Below are 24,359 nucleotides of genomic sequence, written 5' to 3'. Positions count from 1 at the left end.
TAATCACTGCTTTTTAACGATGCATTGTACTCCATTGTATGTATGTACCACAGTTTTTCAATCCAATTGATGGGAATTTGGGCTGTTTCCAACTCCTTGCAATTGTGAACTGTGCCGCAATGAATATTGGAGTACAGATGTCTGGCCTTGGTTTGTTTCTTGACTCTTATGGGTATATGCCCAGTAGGGGGGTTGATGGGTCGTATGGTAACTCATTTTACTTCTGTTTTAGCTATCACCAGGTTGATTTCCACAGTGGTTGTACATACTTACAGGTCCACCAGCAGTGGATGAGACTTCCTGTCTCCCCACAACCCCTCCAACACTTGTTGCTTTCTGATTTTTTGAACTGGGCTATCTCTGAGAGTGTTAGGTGGTACCTCATTGTTTTAATTTGTATTTCTCTTATGGCTAAAGATCAGGAATATTTTCTCATGTTTGTTGGCCATTCAGATTTCTGCCCCTGTGAAACTTCTGTTCAGGTCCTTTGCCCACCTCCTCAGTGGGCAATTAGATTTTTTTTTCTTTTTGGAAACTAGCAGAGTATTGTAGATTTTAGTAATAAGGCCTTTGTCTGATGTGTCATTGCTAAAGATGTTTTCCCAGTCCGTGGACTCTTGTACTACTCTCGGTGAATTCTTTCGATGTACACAGGTGTTTTATCTTCAGTATATCCCATTTGTCAATTTGTGCCTCCTCTGTGTTTGAGTCCTTCCCTATTCTGATAGTCTCTGTATTCCGCGTGTCAAAGTTCTCAAGTTGGTCCCAATTCCCTAATTGATTACAGCCATCAGTTAATCACAGAGGCATGTTTAAATACTGAAATCTATGCATGTATTTGTGAACTAGAATATTAGCAGCAACATATTTTTTCTTACCCTTGTATAATCCACATAAAAATTTGCCCTGCAGACCAAAAGGTATCATCAATTCAGTGAAAGCTATAGAACAGAAGGTAGAAGGTCTAACACTAAATCTTGGGGGCGCAAATATCAAGAGTGATTTCCTCACTGGGACTTCTCTGCCTGTAGTTCTTCCTCTCTTGACATAACTTCCTCTATCGTTTACAAGACAAAGTAAAGCATAGGATACATCAACTTCTACTATCCATTCAGCATTATGTGAAGTTGGCACGCAGAGTGCCCTTGACCTCCCTCTGACTGAGTGTGTCAAAGGGCACCGAGGTTCCATGCTTTGGATTACAGCTGCCCTCAAACCCACGGGGTGCGGTTTCTCCCCACAGGGAAATGCCTTATCTGCCAAGCTTTCGTGCCATGGAGGCAGTTTCGACTCATAACAGCATGGTGAGCAACGGACTCGAACCCTGTCCAGTCCTGTGCGAGCCTCACCATTGTTATGTTTTATCCAGCTGTTGCAATCACTGAGTAGATCCAAATCTTTGAAGGTGAAGTCCTTTGGCAGGGACCGATGTCTCCTAATAACATGTCCCCAGTATGTGAGGGAAGTCTTACCATCTGCCCTTGGACGGAGCATTCTCTTGTACTCTTCCAGAGACAGATATTTGTGCTTCTAGCAGTCCATGGTACTTTCAATATTCTTTGCCGCAGTCAAAATTACAGCGCATACATTTTTCTCCAGTTTTCCTTATTCATTATCCAGCTTTCACATGTATATAAGGTGACTGAAAATATTGAAGCTGTTAAATATACAAACACAAATATATAAACAGAACCAGTCTGGCATTAGAGTTGTCACAAGATGTGCATAACTGTGAGATACTTTTGAGAATTGCTTTCTTATTTAAGCTCCTATAATATGAAATAATAATAAAAATTATTAATACATAGGAAAATATTTCAAGGTAGGCAACTTTCAGCTCTGGAGTCACTGTCTGAAACCTACAAGCTACTGACTTGTAGCTGAGGGCAAGTCTGGTCCTAGTGTCTTTATGTGTCAATGAAAGGGTAATATTAGATATGAACATTTTACATGTATATGTAAACATAAATGTGTTATTTTTAGCTCCTCTTCCTGATAGTTTTAATTTCTAGTCAAAGTTGGATTATAATAGAACAATTTCCTTCCTGATCGAAAGCCAAATACATATATGTCTGATCAAATGGTAACATAGTTACATATCTTCCAACTTCAAGTTCAGTTTTAATATATAGGTAAGTTTAATATAATTCTCAAAATAAACAGAAGCCTTCTATAGCTGGGGTGGTAAGTCAAAGAAATTCTGAACACAAGTTTTCCTTGAGCAATAACTGATCTTTGAATAAATGTTCAGTGGTAAGCATGATATATTAACATTCATTTTTTTTAACCAGTGGAATATTTGTAACTCTTGGTCAATTCCTCCTGACATTTTAAAAGGCTTTTTTTGCTAATAATCTACTGTCAAATATATTTGATATTAATAAGGTTGAACTCATATAATTCAGTAGTATTGGTAATATATTTGTGACTATATGATTATTACTAAAAGCATCTTTAGAATTTTACACTAAACTTCCCCTGTATGCTTCTAGATATTTCCGAGATAGGCATTCAAAAATTATTTTGGAACTTAGAAAACTTTGGACATTACTCTCAAAACTAATACAAAGCTTTGAGTTTGAATGAAGCAATATGAAAGTTCTGTGCATTTTTCCATATCAGTATAAAGGCATGGAGTTTGTCCAAGATATAATATCACATTTCCAAGAAAAAAATCCCTATCAAAATCTAAGTAATCTGGATAAAGGTCACATGCATTATGCAATATTTTCCTGCTGCAGAGAGAAAAAACAAGTAGTCTCAGGTTATATTAAGAGGAGGTAGTGTTGCAGGTGCTTAAGGGGGAAAATACAATTCTGTGTTTGTGTAAACCCAGAATAAAAGGCAGGGCCCATGCCTGGCAACCCTGACTTTTCCACAACCCCTGCTCAGGTGGCACCGTGACTTTCGCCCTCTTAGCCCCTTCCCCTCTCCTCATCCCCGTGCGTTTCTCCTGACGACGTAAATTGAGTTGACGATCGCGCACAAAAATAGATTTATTCTTGCCTTGATCTTCCCTCGGTACATCTGGATTGCCCTTTCTTTTATTAGACAAAAGGAAGAATGAAAAAGTCTGAGCCCTGGATCCTATTCACAGTTTCGCATCAAATAGCCGTTCTTAAACTAGATACTGGTTCTTTGATGTTTAAACTCCTAAGATATCCATTATAAATAAATACACTCATTTGGAACTTTATTTTTTCCATTGATAATGTGTTCCATTCAACTAAAAAAACTCCTTGTAGATTTTTATAAATAAATGAGGCTTTCCCCCTCTAATTCTGACTACCATATATTGAATAACCTCTACTAGAAGGAACTTGACAATGTTCTTAGCCACTGAATACACATGTTTTATTCACATAGATATTCAAGTAATAAGAGTTTGGTTAAATTTTGAAAGACTGAAAGCTCTACAGAAAAGTTAGTCACGTTTTCATGTGACAGCTGGACTATGAAGAAATAGGTTTATTTATTACTCTCATACCATATGCTACTACTAATGTATAGTCAGGATGGTTTCACCCTGCCTTTCTAAAAGTTGTTTCAAAATGTTGTTGCAAAATAGTAAACACTGAAATGGAAAATTGCATTATCTCACAATGTAACTAGTCTAGTTTTAAACCAAACATAAATATGTTTATTAATTTTAGAATCTTCTTTGAAAAATAGGTTAATACTGTGATTATCTTTTAGCATAAAGATCAAAAAACATTACAGAACCAGAGAAATTTATGATCAGCCATATTAGATAATCCATAAATAAAATTTAGATGATATCCTAACTAGTGTTATACAATTTTAGTATAACATGTAATTCCACTGTAGAAAAAAGAATTTGAAAATTCCTAAACTGGAAGAAAAATATTTTAAGAAAAATTATTTAAAAGAGGATAATTTCCAAGTTAAAATTTTAATATATAATTTTGTCATTTAAAAATGAATAAAATACAATGACTTAAACATTTTTCCATGTATTGCTATATTTATTGTCACAAAATTTTTATTCAGAAAATTTGAGAAAAATCAAAATCTATCTGATAGACAGTGTTTATAGAAGATTGACTCATATTTAAGTAATATGCTTTAATAATGAAGTTTGATATCATTTGCATTGTAAAGAGACAGTCTTTTTCGTTTGCTATGTCGGAAGTTGCCTCAGAGACATAGTTATAAAACAGTTAAATACGCCGCCGGACAAGCGAGTTCTCACTCAGGTCCTTTTTTTCTAGGTTAGGAGGAAGGAAAGTGGTCCCTGTTTTATTTGTTGTATTTTGTAACTTTGTTTGCACTAATGAAATGGATCATATGGTAGAAATGCAGCTAATAAGCTTTTTTGTTAATATAAATTATGATGTATTCCTTAATATTGTTAGTCTGTGAGACAATGTGAAAGATACTTTGTAAAAATCGTAAACACTAAACTGTGTACAACGTGATGTTATTATTTGTGCAGGCCGCCTTGGAGAAAGAATGGCTAGCATTCGATCCCTCCCGCTTCCCTTCACAAACACCACTTCTCCCGAGCCAGCTGCCTTGGCCAAAGGTAACATGTCACAGAGACTTCTTAGTGCTCGACTTTGCTCATTTCTTAAGGTTATGCTATGCTGCAGTGATTAATAATGCAATTTATTGACTTGAAAAACACAATGACTTTTAAAAGCCCTGACTTCTTCCTCATCCCCAGATGCAATTTTTCATGTAGCTTTTCTTTCATTTGCTTCTATTTTTTTTCTTTATTTTGGATTTCTTTCAACACTTTATTTCACAGTAGCAAAAAAAATGATGTGCTTCAGCTGCATATTTGGCAGGAGACTAAAATCACTAGTTGACAGCACTTGAAGAATACAAAAAAGATGCATTAAAAGGGCAACAGCTGAAGATTCTCAGTCAGAGGTCAATGAACTGCAATATCTGTTATTTATTTGATAATCTTTGAAGTTTTTGTTTTCTAAGATTTTTTTAGATCTTTGCAATAAATCATTTTGTATATGCAGATTATACCACCGCACATAACTCTTGTCGCTACATCAAAGGAGACTCTGTATATATTTCCTATTTTACATTGTTACAATTTTAAATTTTAAACTGAGTGTTGCCTTAAGAGGCTCCTTGGTAATATTCATGTAGATGCAATATAAGGTAAATGCTAGAATGTTCAATTTTACCTACATTTTCTTCATGCTAGCACTCTGGAACATCCAAATATGATGCCACATCACTTAATTTGCCAAGTCGTCCGGCTCAGGCATGGTTATGCAATGAGAAAGAAAATATGTTCTCACCAGAACACACTCAGTTTGCTAACAGGTAAGTTCAAGTATTCTTGTAGCAGATCTACTCAACAATGATGAAAAAAGTCAATTCCATATGAAATTATGAAGTAAAATGGTGAAAATGTGAAAATTGACTTGTTTTAAAAGACGGAAAATGTTTAATGTTGAAAAATACCAGAATGATTTTATGGAGTTTTTAGTGTGTGAAAAATGTGACAGGTAGGAGTAGTAAAGCAACGGAAAATCCGAAATGTCATTGAAACAAGGTAATTAAGTGTCAGGAAAAAAGAGACCTTGGCTTACTTACATAGAAAAAGATAAGAAGTAAAATCAAAATCTGTGTTGCATTCCTTTTGATGAAAGGATTGAAATATGCTTTAAGTAATTGGGATGTAAACATTTAAAATTAATGGAGGAGTTTTATTACTTTTCAAGATAGAGAGTTTTCTGTAACGGAAGCGGATTTATTTCCGTGTCTGAGGCCACATAAGCCGCTTGCTGTTTGGGAAGGGCTAGCCTGCTTCATGCTGCAGCAGTGAACGCTGGGTTCTTATCTCTCACCAGATCAGAAAGCGGGACTTTCTCTTGGACTCCTGAATCAAAAACTGGTAGAAAAAGTTTGCTAAGATTTGAAAAAGAAAAAAAAATCTCAGAAGAATGGTATGTGACATGTCTTACACTATTTTTTAAATGAAAGACTAATGTAATTTTAAAGATTTCAAGAATACCTCTATCAATTTTTAATATATCAATCATCTGATTAAACAGACTTTTCTTTAATAGGTATTTATTGCTGTATGTGTTTCGTCATTATTTAATTTCATATTTTAATAGGGGCTTTAAGGATATTTCTACTGCCCAGCAAATGCTGAAGAGAGCTCAGAAAATGAAATCAAAGAGGTTCAGGGAGAAGAAAGGTGAGTAATGAGCGCTTCTGGAATAACAGCCACGTGCGTCATGTTGAAGACTAATTCTCTTAAGGCATATTTTCCCAGCTACATTTCATATGAGCAGAAATGAATGTTCCATATGAATAAATCTATAGTGATGACTTATGGTGGAAAAACTTAAGAAAACATGGGGAAATTTATGTGATTACATTAACTGATTTGTTGTATTCTTCATTGCTCTTTTCACTCTCTGCTCTACTTGGCTATTGATTTTTTTTATCTATTGTGCCCTGAGAATTACGTTATAATTTGTTTCTGAGCTGTGTTGGTTTGGAAAGTGTTGATTCTAAAGAGTATCCTTCATGTGCTGATTCCTTTGTGTGTTTTTAAATTACTTGTTTGTGCAAGAAACCAGCTACACAGATCCATCAGTCACAGGAGTGTTAACTGAAGACTGGGCGCCATGCTTGTTTGGGGACAAAAGGAGCCCAGCTGAAGTCTTTCCTGAGTTTGCAGAACACGGGAAATGCTCGCAGGCTCCTCTTCCCTTTGCCAGGCTACTGGTCACGTCAGTTGCCTTTCTCTGGGTACCTCTAATCCTTTCAGCTTCGTTACTTAATACGTGAAGTAGATGAGAGATGTCAGGGCAAGCAGTTGCAAGTTATTATGATACAGCATCTCTACTTAAAACTATCACAATTCTTTGCATTTGTGCTTATGAATTTATTTTGTACTTACTGGGTAGTTCATATAGTTTCAATAGATGTATATAATGTGTACATATGTATGTATATATATTATTTATGGATTCATAGGCTCAATATCATTAACCTAATCTATTTTGTAGTATTTTTAGACTTTTGTTCATTAGGTATTTTTATTGTCAGTGAAATATTTCCATACATTACTTGTCAGAAGAACAAAAAAAATCTATGCTTATAGTTTTAGCTCAAGGAAATATATATATGGAAATAAGTATATATATGAAATGTATTTTTATGTGTATATTCATATTTGTTACCTTTAAGGAATAATTCTATAGAAATATTCTAAGGTCATATACTTACATATTTATTAAGCAGAAATAGTCTAACAGTAGCTGAAGTACTGCTTGTTTATCAGGAATGTGTGCTATCTGTTGTCCCATCTCTTAAGTCACCATTGGTTATTTATTAGTGATTAATTTTTGTATTTAAAAATACTTTCTTATTGTTATTGCTATCTTAACATTTTTCTTTTATTTTTTAAATTATATGTGTGTGTATTAAAATATCATCAGCCTTAAAATACTGACATTTTAAGCATTTTAAAGAACATAAAATGCTCTAATTTTTCCCCCAAACTGGTGCTCTTGTGCTCTTAATTATTTTCTAAACTCCTACTAAGTGCCTCGGGTCTTTGTGAGCTAACTGCTATTGGACAATTATCTTCGTGAAATAGTAACTCCAAACCCCTAAGAATAATGAGACCCTGTTTTAGCCCTGGGGATTAGGAATGTAATGTAATAAATCAGGGTAGTTTGATAAACTCATTTAATGCTTTTCTGTATGCTCCTGACTCATCTTCCACAGTATCAATAAACATTCTTTGAATACTAGTTCTGGGAAAGATAGTTTCTGAGACTCCTGGGACAAGTTCAAATATCAGAAGAAGTTTAAGAGCTGATTCAATAAATATTTGACAAGTAATTATCATCTATTTACCATATAAATCAATGAGAAATGATTTGATGACAGCCAACAACGTTGGTGTTCAAGAAAGTTTGCTAAATTTTCTTCTTTGAGATATGAACAGGTTTTGCAGTAGCTTTCAGGATTCAAGACTGAGGACCAATTTATCCTGCTAGATTCCAACATGGGTCTGTCTCTGAGTTGAGTAGATTCCTCCTTCTAATTCTTGCAATGGAAGAGGTGAATGTTTGAGAAACTGCGAATATTTTCGATGATCCATCTTAGTAAATAATACATGATTCAATAAGGAATGTATGTTGCTGTTTTCGTCTGCTGCTGAATGGAGTCTGGTTCACAGAATCAAACTGCCCAGAGGGTTTCCCAGGCTATGTAATTCATTACAGGAGCCCGTTGCCAGAGCTTTTCTGCTGGAGAGCAATGAGGCAGGTTTGAACTGTGGACCTTTCGGTTGGCAGCTGAATGCTTAACCATGGTACCACCACAGCTCTTTTAGGAATATAGACTCACACATCCATTAACGGCATGAAAAATATTGCTTTAATTTTAAAACTCCTCTTATTAGTCACAGAGGAGCTGATGTCCTACTGAGTTACTTGTTGGACTGTCTCCTCCCCAAATGAGTTACCTCCACAAGGCAAAGGGCCCATTTGATTTGGTCCTAATGGGTCTCTCTGAGTCACAATTTTCTGGGGCAGTGAGCATGGGTGTGGTTTTCGGTTCCTTAGTCACAAGGGGGCAGGAGAGGTTAACATATGAAAAGGAACATCTAAATTACAACCACATCTTAAATTTCACATTTTGATAGTGGTCACGAGGCATGATCCTGTTAGGTGAAAATCCTGAAAAGCAATAGTGTAACTCTTAGGAGCAGCATGCTCATGCCAATTGTAGGAAACAGAATTGCAATCGTCCAATAATAGCATCTGTGCTGGAATTTGTTTTGCCTTGGTTTCATCAACATTCTGTTGATTTGATGGAACCAAAATTGTCTTTCTTTTCTCAAAACTTAAAAGGGGAAAATATCAAAAGTAATGATGCTCTTCAGATCTCTCACTCTTTCCCCTTACTCTCCTTCACAACACGTATGCAAATTAGAAACATTCAAGATAAGATAAAAGGTGGAAAACGTGAAAGAGAAAATAAGTGGGGTCATCTCCATTTACTGAGTTTAACTCTCATGACATCATTTCGGAGGTGAGAGCAATGCGTTGAACACTGGGCTGTGCATTTGAGCGGCACCCTCCTTTGAGAAGACGAGGCTGCTGAAAATGCACAGCTGCAGAAACCCAAAGACTGCTTCGAGGTGCTTTACGAAGCAGAATTGATGAGAAAGCAAGGGGATTTTTAGTTTGGGCCTTGGATTTTATTCTTGTAGCACACAGAATTTTCTAGTAATTCTCCTTTTTTTTAATTTATATCTTTCTGTGATGTTCTATTAGCTTATTTGAGTCTACATAAAATCATGGCTTTCATGTAACATTTTCACTCACTAATAAAATGAAATAATGTTTTGAAAATGTAAATTGTCTTGTACGCTAGCAAGAGTTAATTAAATATTTTTACACATACAAGTAGGGCTTCAAAAATATCTAGAGAGTGGAATGAAAAGATAGTGAATTTTTAAATAAATGGCTTGAAGCCCTCATACATGAGAAACACATTTTATGTGTGACAATTTACTAACTTGAAAGTTTCAAGCCACAAGAGGGCGACATTGTCCATAGGACAGCGTTGAGAGGAACTAGTGGCAATGGCAAGATGGAAGGGGATGGGTCAGAGGAAAAACCAAGCCAAATCAAACCCATTTCCAATTCAGCACAACGAGAGATTTTAATAAAATAAAATAAATTTGCCCCTACAATATAACAAAGCACTGATTCTTAAGAAGTAGAGTTGGTGCATAGTATAAAATATATAATTCAAAATTTGGCCACGTAAACTTCATTCTACCTTAAAGCGAGTTGTTTGCTACCAAGCAATTAACATTTCCTAATCTTGCAGAAATCTGAGACAAAATTATTTTATTTAAGGTGAGACTGAAAATAGGCAAGGGGCAGGGTTGAAGCACAATTGTGTTATTTTCAGAGGGGGGTGGTACTGAGGAAAGCAGTTAATGTGAAAACACCTAGCTTCCTTAAGTTGGCTGATCACTGGGATCACCTGAAATCTAGTGCAACTGCAGATCCCTGGATTCCTCTCAATTTTGATTCATTGGCTTGCAAATAGAGGCCAAGGAGCTGTAGTTTCATTAGGCCCCCAGGTGATTTCAATGATCAGCCAAATTTTCGAACCAGAAGGGAATAAGTTGCTGAGGAAATCATTAGTATGCGCAGACAAAAGAAGAAGTAAAGGAAGGTGCATATGACAAAAGCGATGAATGGAGTAAAACATATTAAGGAATTACCATGATGAGTGTGGGTTAGGGTTCTGATGACTGTTATTCTTAAATAGCTGTTGGGATACCCAATATGATGGACATAAGTATGAACCAAAAAGGATGACCTTATTTTTGTAGTTTGTTTATGTATGAATGTATGTATGTATATGTATGTAGTATAAATAGTTGCCTCATACACAGAATTAATTTTAGAATTTGGTGACCTGTGTTGGAATTTGGCAGGTACTCAGAGAAGTTTGAAGTTCAAGAATGTAATGCATAACATCATCGGTGAGGTGAGGGTTATTGGTTCATTAAAAACACGCAGGGTCAATAACCTAGAGGTAGTGTGAGTACTTGATGGCAAGACTGAGAAGAGCCCGCTCCACAAAGAGGTGGCTGATTGGTTTTGATGGGTAGCATTCCCCAGAGAGGTGGAGTTTGGAATATAGGAATTTTGGTGGGAAGCAGCTGGTAAGAAGCTTAAGGGACAAGGGTATAAGGATGAAGACGTCGTATAGTTCTCCTACAATTGTAACATTATTGATATCCAATTTCATAAAGAAAAGCAAGAGCAAGATAAGGTAAACAAGATTAATTTAGTTGTCAAAGTAGAACCACAACTAGGACTAAGAATCATTTGTAATTGTTGAAGCACATCTCTCAGTCTCAGGTATATGTTAAGCATTCAATAAATGATTGTAATTTTATTTTTATGAATAAACAGTTTGAGACTGGCTGAGGGTTGGGAACATTTATCATAGCCAGGAGTTGTCAGGTAGAAATGTAAAAGGATAACTTTCTAGTGTGAATTAAGCAATTCATGGACTATAGTAAAATAGAGAAGCAAGGGGTCAGGTTTCAATGACAAAGTGATTAAGGATAATTTCAATGATCGTGTAACAGGATCAACAGGCAAGCCTATAGACAAAACTGCTGCAAAATGAAGTGCACTATTGATTTATTTTGTCTTATTTCCTAATTTCCAAAAAGAAGTAGAAGAATTTTGATTGAGTGTGACTTTTTTGGTCTCAGCAAAAGAATAATAAAACCTGCTTTGTAATATCCTTGAGGGCAGAGACTGTTCCCCACTGAATTCAGGAACTTAATGAAGGACCCCTGAGGGAGTACTGGTTAGGAGTGGGGCTGCTAACTGCAAGGTCACCAGTTCAAAACCACCAGCTGCTCTGAAGGAAGCAAGAAGGTACTATCTACTCCTGTAAATATTTACTATCCTGCCCTATAGGATCTAGTTGCTATGAATCAGCATCAACTCAACTAGATAGCAGTGAATGAGTACAGAAATGCCAGGAATATTGTAGATATTCAATAAGTATTTGTTAACATTCTCATCAGTACCGAGGTTAAAAAAATTGTATACCAGTTAGTGCCTCTAACAGTTTATATAAAAGTATGTGCGTGTTTTAACAATTCAAATATATACGTTAAAAGACACAAAGTTCATTAGAAAATCCAAAAACCTAACCAAACTTTGCCATCCAGTTGATTCTGAATCATATTGACCCTAGATAAGTTTCTGAGACCATACCTTTTTCCAGTGTAAGTTGAAAGCCTCATCTTTCTCCCATGCAGCAGGTGGATAGTGGTTCGAACTGCTGACCTTGTGCTTAACAGCCCAACATATGACCCACTATGCCACCAGGGTTCCACACTTAATAAATAGTTCTTTTGATAAGATAATGGGCTATAGCTAGTCATTTATGTTTAAAATGTATTTGACTGATCTACTGTACTTGACATATACATTTATATATAACCCTGAATTTTATGTACAAAGTTAATAATAGTAAGATAGACAAATCAGTGTTCTACAATTAGAATTGTAACCAAATACCATGAGGGAAATCACTTTGCCTAGGAGTTCAAGATCAAGATCTCAGGGAACATCAAGGTAAATTGGTATAACATAATCTGTAAAGCAACTAGAATCTTAAAAAACTTCATGACCGTCATCTCAGGTGCAACCCTTGGTCTTTCTTCATCTGAAGAACAATGCAGAAAGTCAAAGACATATGAAAACAGTCGGAAGGTCTGATGGACCATGCACCTCTGCATTCACATCCTGAAGCTACAACTAGACGGTGCCCATCTGCCACAACTAAGCGCTCTGAAAGGACTCACAATAACAAATTTTGGATATAGTGGGAGAAAAATGTGGGGAAAAACTCAAAATATTTTAACAGGCTTATTGGCTAAAGAAAGGTGGTTGGAACTGAGTCTGGCCCTTAGTCACTTTCAAGACAAGAACTGAATTCACATCCAGGGTTAAGTTTCCAGCAAAACAATAGACAGGTCAACAGGTGAACAATACCACAGGGAAGTACAAACTCCTTAGAACAACCAGTCCCACTTGGGGGATGAAAAGGAGAGAATTTGCCCAAGAATAAAGCTGCCAATGCCGGAATCAATAGGTAAGAATGACATGACACTGGGGCACAAAGAAAGGAAGTGGGAGGCGTGCTGTGATATTGTGGACACTGCAATCGTGTCACCAAACACATTGGGAGAAATGGCGGAAAGCTAATTTTCTCTGTAAACTTTCACCCAAACAACAATAAAAAGGTTTTTAAAAATTAGAATTGTAGCCAAATATAGACCTTTGTATTCTTTGTACATCCCATCTTATTCTATAAAATATTTTCCATGACGATATTAAATTGGGAATACTTTCTATTTATATTGTAATTATGTATCTAATAACTGGCAATGTTTGAGCCCAGCAGAAATGGCGTTAGGCCATGTGTGACGTTCTCCAGCTTCACTAGCAGAAAAGAGAATCCAACTCATATCTGTGGAAGGATGAGATCTAGGAGGGAGAGGTCAGAAATGCCTCTACCGTTCCAACCTTCTGTACCCTATTTGACCCTGACTTTCCCTCCCACAGCACTACACTTCTCTGCTCCATTCAATAATCTGTTACCAAGACCACACAGAACTCAGGGATAACTGAGATAACAATTATGGAAAATTAGGGAAGTTCAGAGGTCACAAGTCAGGATAAGAAATATTAAGGCTATAGTTCTTTTGTCTACAATGCCTCTTCTTTGTCTGGGTGTTAGATTTCCTGCTCCTACTTCTTAGGTAGCTCACTTTATCCCCATGGAATGAGAGCATTGACCAATCTCCATCGAGTCCTCTGCACCTTATTCGGATGCTGCCACCAGTCATTTGAAGGAGTAACACAGACTGAAGAGGCACGCCAAGTGCTTTCACTTCACAGTAGGCCCCTCTATGTTTCCTCACATTATCTCATTAATTCTCATAATGATATTTCAAAGAGAATATTTGAACTGCACAGAGAATAAGGCAGAGACTATGAATAATTTTTCCAGTTATGAAACTAATTAAAGTTGGAGGCAGGATCTTAACTCAAATCTGTCTTTTTGTAATATCTTTACTCATAAAATAGGTCAAATAGAAAGCCAAGAAGATCAGGTTAGTACATAAAATTTTTTTGACATATATATATGCAAATTATTCAGGTAACGTGTATTAATATATAAAATTTATACAGATGTATTTGTATTTTACACTCACAAATTCCATAGAAACACCCAAGCTTTATAATACATGTCATCTACAAATATAGGCTATTCCTAAAAGTTGTGCAATATTTTCCATAATTCTGAGAAATATAATCTCTCTGAAAGCTGTACCTCCTATTTAGTAAGGCAGTGGCAATTATTTAGCTAGTAAGGCAGAAAAGAAACTACAAATGCTATTTACTTCTCTAACAAACATTTTAAAAATCATTCTATTTTAGAAATTAATTAAAATATGGTATTGGGGCATTTTAATATTTAATGTCATTTTTCACTTAGGGTGGTTAATTATATTGCAGTGGGAATTCCAGAATACTTAATTGTGCTCATGCACGTCCTGTACATGGGTCAAGAGGTGGTTGTGCAAGCGGCACAGAAGAACACTGCGTGGTGTAGAATTGGGAAAGGTTATGTGTCAGGGTTTTACACTCTCACCATACTTATCTCGTCTGTATGCTGAGCAGGTATTCAGTGAAGCTGGGTTATATGAGCAAGAACCGGGCAGCAGGATTGGAGGAAGGCTTGATAGCAACCTGCAGTATCCAGACGACACAACCGAGGACTTGAAGCGCTTGCTGATGAAAAGCAATGATTGCAGCCTTCGCCATGGATTACAACTCGGTGCAAAGAAAACAAAAATACTCCCAGTGGGACCAGGAGGTAACCCCAGGCTAAACAGAGAAAAGACTAAAGTTGTCAAGGATTTCATCTTGCTTGGATCCACAATCAATGCTCATAGAAGCAGCTGGCAAGAGAGCAGAGAAGAGTTGCCTTCCGTAATTCTGAGCCAGACTTCTTAAAGTGTTGCAAAGCAAGGATATTGCTTCAAGAACAAAGGCATGCCTGACCCAAGATACAGCATTTCAATCACCTCCTGTGTATAACGAAAGTTGGACATTGAATAAGGAAGACCAAAGGAAAACTGAAGTATTTCAATGATGATGTTGACGAAGGATATTGAAAGTACCGTGGACTGTCAAAAGAAGCGGCGGATCTGTCTTAGAAGTACAACCTGAATGCTCCGTGGAGCAAAGATGGGGACATTTCCTCTCCTGTGTTTGGTTTGGGCATATTATCTTGAGACGCCCGTCCCTCGAGAAGGATGGCATGCTTGGTAAACTGAGGGCTGCAGACAAGCAAACAAAAGGCCCTCTCGACGTGGATTGCTACAGTGGCTGCAACGATTAGTCCAGCATAAAAACAATGTTAAGGATGGCAGAGGACCAAACAACATTTCACTCTGTTGTGCACAAAGTCTCTGTGAATCAGACCCGACTCCAAGACACCTACACCAATAACACACAATAATCAGAGATCCTTAAAATGTCTTACTTTTGTCAGATGCTGTAAACTATTAAGAAAATGTCCTGAATTGTCATTTCTACTTGCCTATTTCAACCTTATAATTTCACTCTTTATTGTATCCCTAGTACTTCCTTGTGTCATTTTCTTACACTGGTTCAGTGAGGCAAACAGCCCTGTCCGAGTGTAGCTGCACCAAGTCACAAGTTCACCTACCATAGACCATTCACGGCCAAATAGATAGAACTTTCTTTAAAGCCATTTCAGTTATTTTAAATGACAGTTTCAGTATGTCTTTGGTGTAAAACATACGAAGTTTATACATTTTGTTATGCAAGCGCTATCATCTATTAGGGCAATAAAATAGCCCACTCTTTGATCTGTAATTTAATAAGACCATGTGTTTTCTAATTCTGCCTTGTCCATGGTTTCATTTGCTTCTTGATATTCTAGGACCCCATAGCTTAGTGGGTAAAAAAGGAGAGTATATGATCTCCAAATAAAAGCTTTTAGCTAATAGTACATTTATTGAAATTTTGCTTTACGTCAGCAGAAATGCCACGAGTTTAAGAAAAATTATAAAATAATAAACAGGCAACTTCTCCAAGAATAAGATGATGCTATAAATAGAACATTTGAATGCCGATGTTTTCACGTTGTTATTTTTGTGCTTTATGTGACCTATTGACTTCCAATGTGCTTGGTGAGAGGACTAGCAACAGATGAATGGGTGGTTACTTTTATATATTATGAATATTTTAAAGCAACATGGTCAATTTCATAAAGCCTCATAGAGTAGATATTAGTTTTATAAAACCTCCATTTAAAAACTGTACAGCCATTTCGGAGAAGGAATGCACCAGACTTGAACCTTGATCTTGGTTTTGTCTAGGTCCTGCTGTGCCACTAGCATTGTTCCAAAGCAGTGAGAGTGAACTCTCTGTTACAAGATCACAAAGGACGTCACAACCCAGAAGAGATGGCTATGTTGAAGGTATGGCTTAATCACCGATACATAAAAATATAAAAAACATACGTGAAGATTGAGATTTTTATTTAAAACAAATTTGCAACATTTTCGGTAAATCCTAAACTCAAAAGTTAGATATGTCTAAATGTAAGTTAAATTATGGTTCTTAAAGCTAAAATAGAAGTTTAGTATACTCATACATTAGTATAGGTAATTTAGTGTTTGTATCAATGATTACATGAAATTTAAATTACTGACATAATTATATGAAAGTCTTATACTGCTTCATCAGCATTACTAGTTTTGTTTCTATTGCCTACTGATAGATGCCAGTAGTCTAGATCCATGGAGTGATCACATATTGAAATTATATTTCTAAATTATTTTACTGCCAATCTATTCATTTTATTAAACTATAAAATATACAGTGGGATTTAAAATAACTTTTTATATTTAAAGCTTACAAAACTCATGTTGATGAAGAGTTTGCATACTTAGGTGGCAGAATCTATTACTGATTTAGATATTCAAAAGAATTATGGACTGTATGCTATTAAACTAAAATATTTAAAAGAAATAAGCTTCAAACATGACATAAAACAAATTTACCATGAGTTTCTTTTATTTTTAATTTTGAAATCATTTTATATACTTTTATATTGTTGCTTAGAATATTTAAAACTATCTGAATAATGAAGAACAATTTAAAATTTTCAATACCTTTTGCCTTTCTATATATATTAGAAATTATGCATATTCATATCACAATTAAAATAGATTTACTTTAGGTATTAAATTCTGTTCTGGGGTATCTCAGACTAAAGAAGGGTCTGGTAGTCCCCAAATTTATATTTTTTAAGATTTGACTACACAATATATTGGGGTGAAAGATATGGGCTTAGTATCTTTAAAGTGCATAGCAATAAAAACATATATATGTAGATAAAGCAAGTGTTACCGATTATTGAAGTGGATGAATCAATAGTGACATAAACTGTTTTATCATGCTCTCTTAATATTAAAAAATTGCAGAGTCAAATACATAAATATTTATTGATATATCTTAATAAAATTAAAATATTTACTCAATATACAATAAAGATTTGATTTTAGTCATGATTCATTTCCTTGTTACAGTCTTTACTATTTCACTTACAAAATAGGAAGAGTGAAAATTCTGCTAAAATCAATTAACTCCAAAGATGCTACCTATTTAATAGGTACTTGAGAAGAGGAATGCTTAGAAACAGACACATAGTAGGCCCCTTAAGTTAAGGGCACATAGTGGACACCGACACATAGTGGGCCCTTTTCCAACTTTCTATACTCTCCTGCACTATGAAATGTGAATGATACCATTTAGGGTGTAATGTATTTGTATAGGATATATTTGTGCAAATATAAATATGCTAGGAGTTATTCAAAGTAATGATTTACATAAAGTGGCCTATAAAAGATGATCCATTTCTACATATTCATGAACTTTACGATGTAAACCTTGACCCCATCATTGCTGACGTTTCACTGACCGCACCTGCTACCTCACTAACCTCATCCATCCATCCACCCGTTCTCCTGTGAAAGACTGAGAGCCACTAATGGCCTGTTTTTTTTCTTATTTATTTTTATTTATTTCGTATCTTGAAGATTTCTAGCTAATTCCACTGTTGAATATGAAGCCCTGATATCATTCTTCTATACTTAGTACTGAGTTTATTAAATCTGAGTATAGGCTCTGGAGTGGCTCTGACACAGTTTGTTTACTGACTCCACCATCTGTTTGCTGCATGGCTGCATTGTTGTGGGTTGGTGCTGTTGCGTCAGCTCCAACCCAGAGCAAGCATGTGCGCCACTGAAGGAAGCACTGCTAGTGCTGTGAGCACCCACTATCAGAGACCACTGGTGCAGCCACTATTGCCAATCCATCTTTGCAAGTGTCTTCCTCTTTTTATGAGACCGTTTTACTCTACCGAGCATAATCTACTGCTTATCAAGCACGGTGTCCTTTTTCAGAGACTGATTTCTCCTGGCAACACGTCCAAAGTACCAGAAAGGAAGTCTCACCAGCCTCACTTCTAAGGAGCATTCTGGCTGAACTTCTTTCCAAATAGTTTTGTTTATCCTTCTGTCAAGGCATGGTCCTTTCAGTATTCTTCACCTGCGCCATAATTCAAATGCATCAATTATGTCATCTTTCTTATTTATTATCCAACTTTAACATGCATATGCTGCACTTTAAAAGGTCATGGTTTTAAGTAAACACCCCTTAGTGCTCAAAGTGACATCCTTGCTCTTCAGCACTTTAGACAGATCTTGTATAGCAAAGATGCCCAATATGTTACTTGATTTCTTAATTGCTCCTTCTATGAACATTGATTTCAGATCTAAGCAAAATGAACTCCTTGACAACTTCAGTATTTTCTCCATCATCATCACTCTGTCTTTTGGTCCATTTGTTAGGACTTAGGTTTTCTTTCTAGCCAGATGACATCCATATGGACAGCTGTAGCAGTGCTCCATGCTTGAAGTCCTCCTCATTTTCAGCACGCAAGGTTTGTATATGAAAGTGGATTAATAAGCTTTTCTCCAATACTGATGCTGTGTTCTTTTTCATGTACTCCATTTTCTATGATTCTTTGCTCAGGATTCAAGTTTAAGTACGTATGGTGAAAGAATATAATTTTGATGAACACCTTTTCTAATTTAGAACCACATAGTATTCCTTTGTTTTTGTTCAAAGTATTGCCTCTTGGACCTTGTACAGGTTCCAAATGAGCACAATGAAATGTTCTGGAATTCCCATTCTTCTAAAAGTCATCCACAGTTTGTTAAGATCCACATAATCAAAAGATTTTGCATTGTCAATAAAATCCAAGTAAATTCCTGTCTGATATTCTCTGTTTTCAACCAAGGTCAATTTGACATCAGCAATGATATACCTTAAGCCACATCTTTTTCAGACTCCAGCCTGAATCATGTCATCTGCAACTACTGTTGGATGACCTTGAGTGAAATTTACTCACCTGTAATGATATTGTTCACCAATTTCCACATCCTATTGGGTTATCTTTCTTTGTAATGAGTACAAATATGAATCTCTTCCAGTTAATTGGTCAGGTGTTGGTCTTCCAAGTGTCTTGGCATTGAAAATTGAACGCTTCCAGGGCTTCATGAACTAGTTGGTACATTTCAGTTAGTTTTCTGTCAATTCTTGGAGATTTCATTTTTACTAGCGCCTGCAATGTAGCTTACACTCCTTCTTTCAGTACCGTCAGCACTTGATAGTGTGCTACCTCTTACAACTGGTCAGTGTTGACCTGCTCTTTTTTTTTAAGATTATTTTCCTGGGGCTCTTGCAGATCTTATAACAACCCATACATCAGTTGTAGCAAGCATATTTTATATATGTTTTTGACACAGTGACTCTACGTGTTCTTTTCAACAAATTTGATCCACACCATTCAATGTTTTGCCCATAGATTCCTTCAGCGTGGTCGTGAGAGGCTTGAATTTGTCTTTGGTGCTTTCATCTTGAGATATATGGAGCATGTCCATCCTTTTCAGTTGTCTGTCTTCAGGTCTTTGCACATTTCGCTATAAGATCTTTTTTTGTGTTTGTAAGCTGCCCTTTGAAATTTGTTGTTCATTTCCTTTACTTCATTATTTCTTCCATTTGTTTTAGCTGCTCTACACTCAGGATTACATTTTGGGATCTCTTTACTAAATTTTTATCTTTTCTTTCTTGGCTTTTAAATGACATTTGTTTCTTTATATATTATTTTCTTGATGTCACCTTAAAGCTCTTTAGTCCTAAGTGCAAAGAGTAAACCAAATACGTTCCTGAGATGTTCTTAAATTTAGGTTGGCTATGCTAGAATTTGTATTTTGGTTCTTGTGGGCTTGTTCAAATTTTCTTCGTCTTCTACTTTACCTTTCATTTGGGAAATTCAGGACTTGTCCCACAGTAATCCCTGGTGTATTTTGGCTGCCAATTTTTAGCTTCTTTATCATCTGCTTCCATAGATGTAGTCAGTTTTATTCCTCAGTATTTCATCTGAAAAAGTTCATGTGCACAGTCACCATTTAAATTGTTGAAAAAAAGGTTTTCCAATGAAAAAATTGTGGGTCTTTCAAAAAATCGGACATATAATTTCCAACTTCATTTCCATGACCAAGAACAAGTTTTCCAACCACGATTCCAATCATTATCAATATATCTTGATTGCATGTCTTATCAATTTTAGGCTTAAGAAGTTGGTAGAATTCTTCAATTTTTTTTCACTGATTTTAATAGTTGGTCCATACATTTGAATAACAGTCGTTTTCACCGAGTTTCCTTATAGTTATTACCCTATCACAGACAGCAGAACTCTTCAAGTCAGATCTTGAAACATGCTTTTCACACTGAGTGATACAATTCCTTTTGAATTTGTCATTTCCAGCCAAGTAAGCCGTGTGACTGTTAGACTCGTAATGGCCAATGCCAGTCCGTTTCAGCCCCGTTATGCCTACGATAGCGATCATTATGTGCTTCATTTCTTTTTTGACAATGTTCATTTCCATGGCTTTCTACTTCTTTCATTCCACTTAAGAGTAGTGAGGGATCTCTACAAGCGCTTCTTCCTGTTTCTTCCCATGCTCACCTGCAAATGAAGGTCCGGAGGGCTGACTCCTTCACGCTCTTGAAGTTGACCCAGCTTTGTGGAGGGAGCTATTCTCCAGTCGAATTCGGAGTAGCTTTCAAGCATAGGGGCTGATGTTTCAGCACCATATCTGAGAGTGTCCTGACATTACTCATGACTTTCAGAGAGCCTGCCCTCCAAAGTGGAGAGCCTCTTCCTTCTTCACAGTTGTTGAACGTTGAGATGAAATATGCTCCATTATGGTGACTTTGCTGGCATTTGAATACCACTGACACAGCTTCCGGCATCACAGCATCGTGCAAGCCACTACAGTACAACAAAGTGACAGGCAAGCGGGGGGTAGAACTTAGTGGCCTTTTTTTCTTATTACTTTTTATCTAGATCAGGGGTTCTCACCCTTCCTAATGCCATAGCCCTTTAATACTGTTCCTCATGTTGTGACCCCCCCAACCAGAAAATTATTTTCATTGATACTTCATAACTGTAATTTTGCTACTGTTATGAATCAGGCAATCCCTGTGAAAAAAAATCTTTTGACCCCCCAAAAGGGGTCACGACCCACAGGTTGGATCCACTGATCGAGAGAACTGGATATTAATTGTACCTTATTGTTGTGAGCATTCCATGAGATTTACAACTTTTGTAATATTTTGGATCATAAAGCAGGTAATGGCTGACAAAAGTAATTAAAAAATTCTCTTATTTGTTCCTTATTAACAATTAATAGTCTTCATTGTAGTTTTTGGAGACCTTGTGTAATAGTGGATCACACGTTGGGCTTCTAATCACAAGATCAGAAGTTCTGAACCACCAGCTCTCCGCAGGAGGAAGACGAGACTCTGTACTCCCATACAGAGCTACAGTCAGTCTCTGATACCAGAGGGGCAGTTCTGCTCTGTCCTGCAGGGTCACTGTGAGTCACCATTGATTAGATGCAGTGAGTTTGGGCTTTTGGGTTTTGTTTTGTTTTTCTATAATTGTCGTTCTTGGTAAGATTGTGCCAAGAACCTTAGTTATTCTCATAGCAAATCATTTTAGAAAATCTGGAAAGGAGCACTGCCAATGGTTTGCAGAGGAGGGAAAGTATTTTAATATTTTTTAAAGTTTCTTACCCAAGATAATACAGAGTAAGTGTTTGAAGGTCAATGGGGAAACTTCCCTTACCCAAACAAAGCTAAAACCCATTGCCATTCAGTTTATTCTAACTCTTAGTGACCTTGAAAAGTGGAACTTCCTCATATAGTTTCCAAGGGTATAAATCTTTGTTGAGAAAAACCGTCATATTTCCCTCCGATTGAATGCCTGATTGACTGACCTTTCAGTCTTCAATTGAGTGCTTAATCCCCAGGACTTCTTGTACACACCACCACAACAACTAACATCAACTAAAGCACGAGCTTTTGAATAACAATGTTTTGTAGGTAACTGCAAATATAATTTATTTTTTAAAGATTAATACAAGGCTGGTTCCATTGGGCTAAAGTCAAAGATATCCAAATGTGGTGTTTCCAAAATGCTATATCATTCAGTGGAGTAATCCCTGATATCAGTAACCACTCTTCCCACAGCATATACCTCACATGCCAAGGTTCTGAAATTCACTGCAAAGTCTGAACAGAATTCACACATTTCTAAGGAAATGACTTTTGTCACGGAGTCAGCAAATCTCATATGCATAATTCATAATTTAGCCTGAAAGGTTCTCCTCATTCACAAATCAGCACTGTTGGCTCACAGACTGCAGACATTGGTAAATCAGGTGGAGTGACAAGCTGCCAATTTAAGTCTAAAAATCTAGTCCTCAAGCCAGAAGCAAGCAGAAATTGTATCCAGAGCTAGGCAGCAAACTGTGCCTAGGTGGCTCAGATCAGCCAAGGAGCTATGAGAAGGCTGAAAGAGAAAGTCTCACTTGCTTAACTAGGCAAAGGAGGACATTAGAACGTACGTCAAGATTGCTGCCTGAATTTGGGGCCGTCCATCTCATGGATTGTTAACTGGTGTCTGATTGGCATTTGGCACCAGAGACTCAGCACTGCTTTCTACACAGACTCATTCAGGAAGGGATTCTCACAATTATGGAAACGTTGCCCCCACCCGAGACCAGTGTTTGTTTTATTCTGTTTTGAAAATGATCTATAATAGAGAGAACCAACTTATCAGCACCTACTGAGCACTAGCCAATAGTGTCACTGTGAATTAAGAGCTGCCATATAAGCATCCAGGGTATGTGCAAGTGACCACAGAATATCGGAAGACTTACTTTCAGTAAGGGATGTTGATAATATGATTTCCACTGAGTACCACTCAATAGTAGTCCAAATAGACAGGTATAAAGATTCATAAAACGTATCATAACCAAACCTCAGCAAAAGAAAAAGATGAAAATCACAAATATCTAGTAAAAATTAAAATAGCAGCATGGGAAAACTTGACCTGAAGTCCCACAAACAAAAGGGATGCTGAACAGAAATATTAAAATAACAGCAATAAATGTATCTATCTATCTATCTATCTATCTATCTATCTATCTATCTATCTATATGCACACATTTATATGACATCCAATAGAAATGAGTTAAATGCACCTATCAAGAAAACAGATAGTAGCAGGGTGGATCAGTAAGCAGAATGATCAATATGCTGCTTATGGGAAGCACACCTTAGACATAAAGGCAAAAATAGACTTAAAATCAAAGAATGGGAAAAATATACATCAACCTAATGTGAAACGAGCAAGTAGGAGTGGAGATATGTCTCTGACAAAATAGATTTCAAAACAAAATCCATCTTGTGTGACAAAGAAGGACACACAATAATTAAAGGTATGATTGAACAAAAAGACATAATAGATATATGTGCACCCAATGAAACAACCCCAAAATACATTAACCAAACTCTTAGAGAATCAAAGAGAAAAATTGGGCGATGCTACAATAATGGGAAACCTACCCCACTCTCCAGGAAGACAGAGCAACTGGAAAGCAACTCAATACAGACACAGAAGAACTAAACAACCCAATTAATCAATTTTACCTCCCAGACATATACAAAACACTTCACCCAACAACAACATAATATGCATTTTTTACAGTTCTCATGGAATAGTCACAATAGACCATATGTTAGGTCTTAATTGTTAATAACTTTAATTTTAAAACATCGAGACACGACAAACCATTTTCTCAGATTTCAACACTATAAAATTAGAAATAAAAAATAGGAAGCCCAAGGGGGGAAAAAAATCAAATACATGGAAACAGAACAACACTTTGATTTAAAACTACTGTGTAGTTGAAAAAATAAGGAATGAAACTTTAAGAATCCTTAAACAAATGAGAACAACATATCATAACCTTTGGCATATAACAAAACCAGAACCCTAAGGGCAATTTAAAGCAATGCATGCACCCATCCAAAGAAGAGGGAATATAAATCAATAGCTTAGCCCAACATCTTCAACAATTTAGAACAAGAACACCAGCCCAAATAAACCCCAGTCACCAGAAAAAATATAAAGAATAAAAGAGCAGAAATAAATGATTCAGAAAAAAATAGAGAAAAAACCCAACCAGACAAAAAGTTGGTTCTTTGAAAATATATTCTTATTTTTATTTTTTGAATAATTTTATTGGGGCTATTATAACAAT

The 24,359-nt window shown here is 36.3% G+C and overlaps 1 protein-coding gene across 1 annotated transcript in view; it reads left to right on the top strand.

Moving 5' to 3' along the window:
- The window catches only part of LRRIQ1 (leucine rich repeats and IQ motif containing 1), a 229,613-nt gene that overhangs the window by 119,585 nt on the left and 85,669 nt on the right, over positions 1-24,359 (top strand). Inside the window, 5 exon segments of the mRNA XM_075553220.1 lie at positions 4,457-4,546; positions 5,189-5,310; positions 5,841-5,936; positions 6,111-6,193; positions 15,992-16,093. Coding sequence (XP_075409335.1) covers positions 4,457-4,546; positions 5,189-5,310; positions 5,841-5,936; positions 6,111-6,193; positions 15,992-16,093 — 493 coding nt within the window.

Source organism: Tenrec ecaudatus, chromosome 6, assembly GCF_050624435.1.
Source record: "Tenrec ecaudatus isolate mTenEca1 chromosome 6, mTenEca1.hap1, whole genome shotgun sequence".
Taxonomy (NCBI): Eukaryota; Metazoa; Chordata; class Mammalia; order Afrosoricida; family Tenrecidae; genus Tenrec; species Tenrec ecaudatus.
Note: the sequence above shows the minus strand (reverse complement) of the source record. Positions and strands in the feature narration are given on the sequence as shown.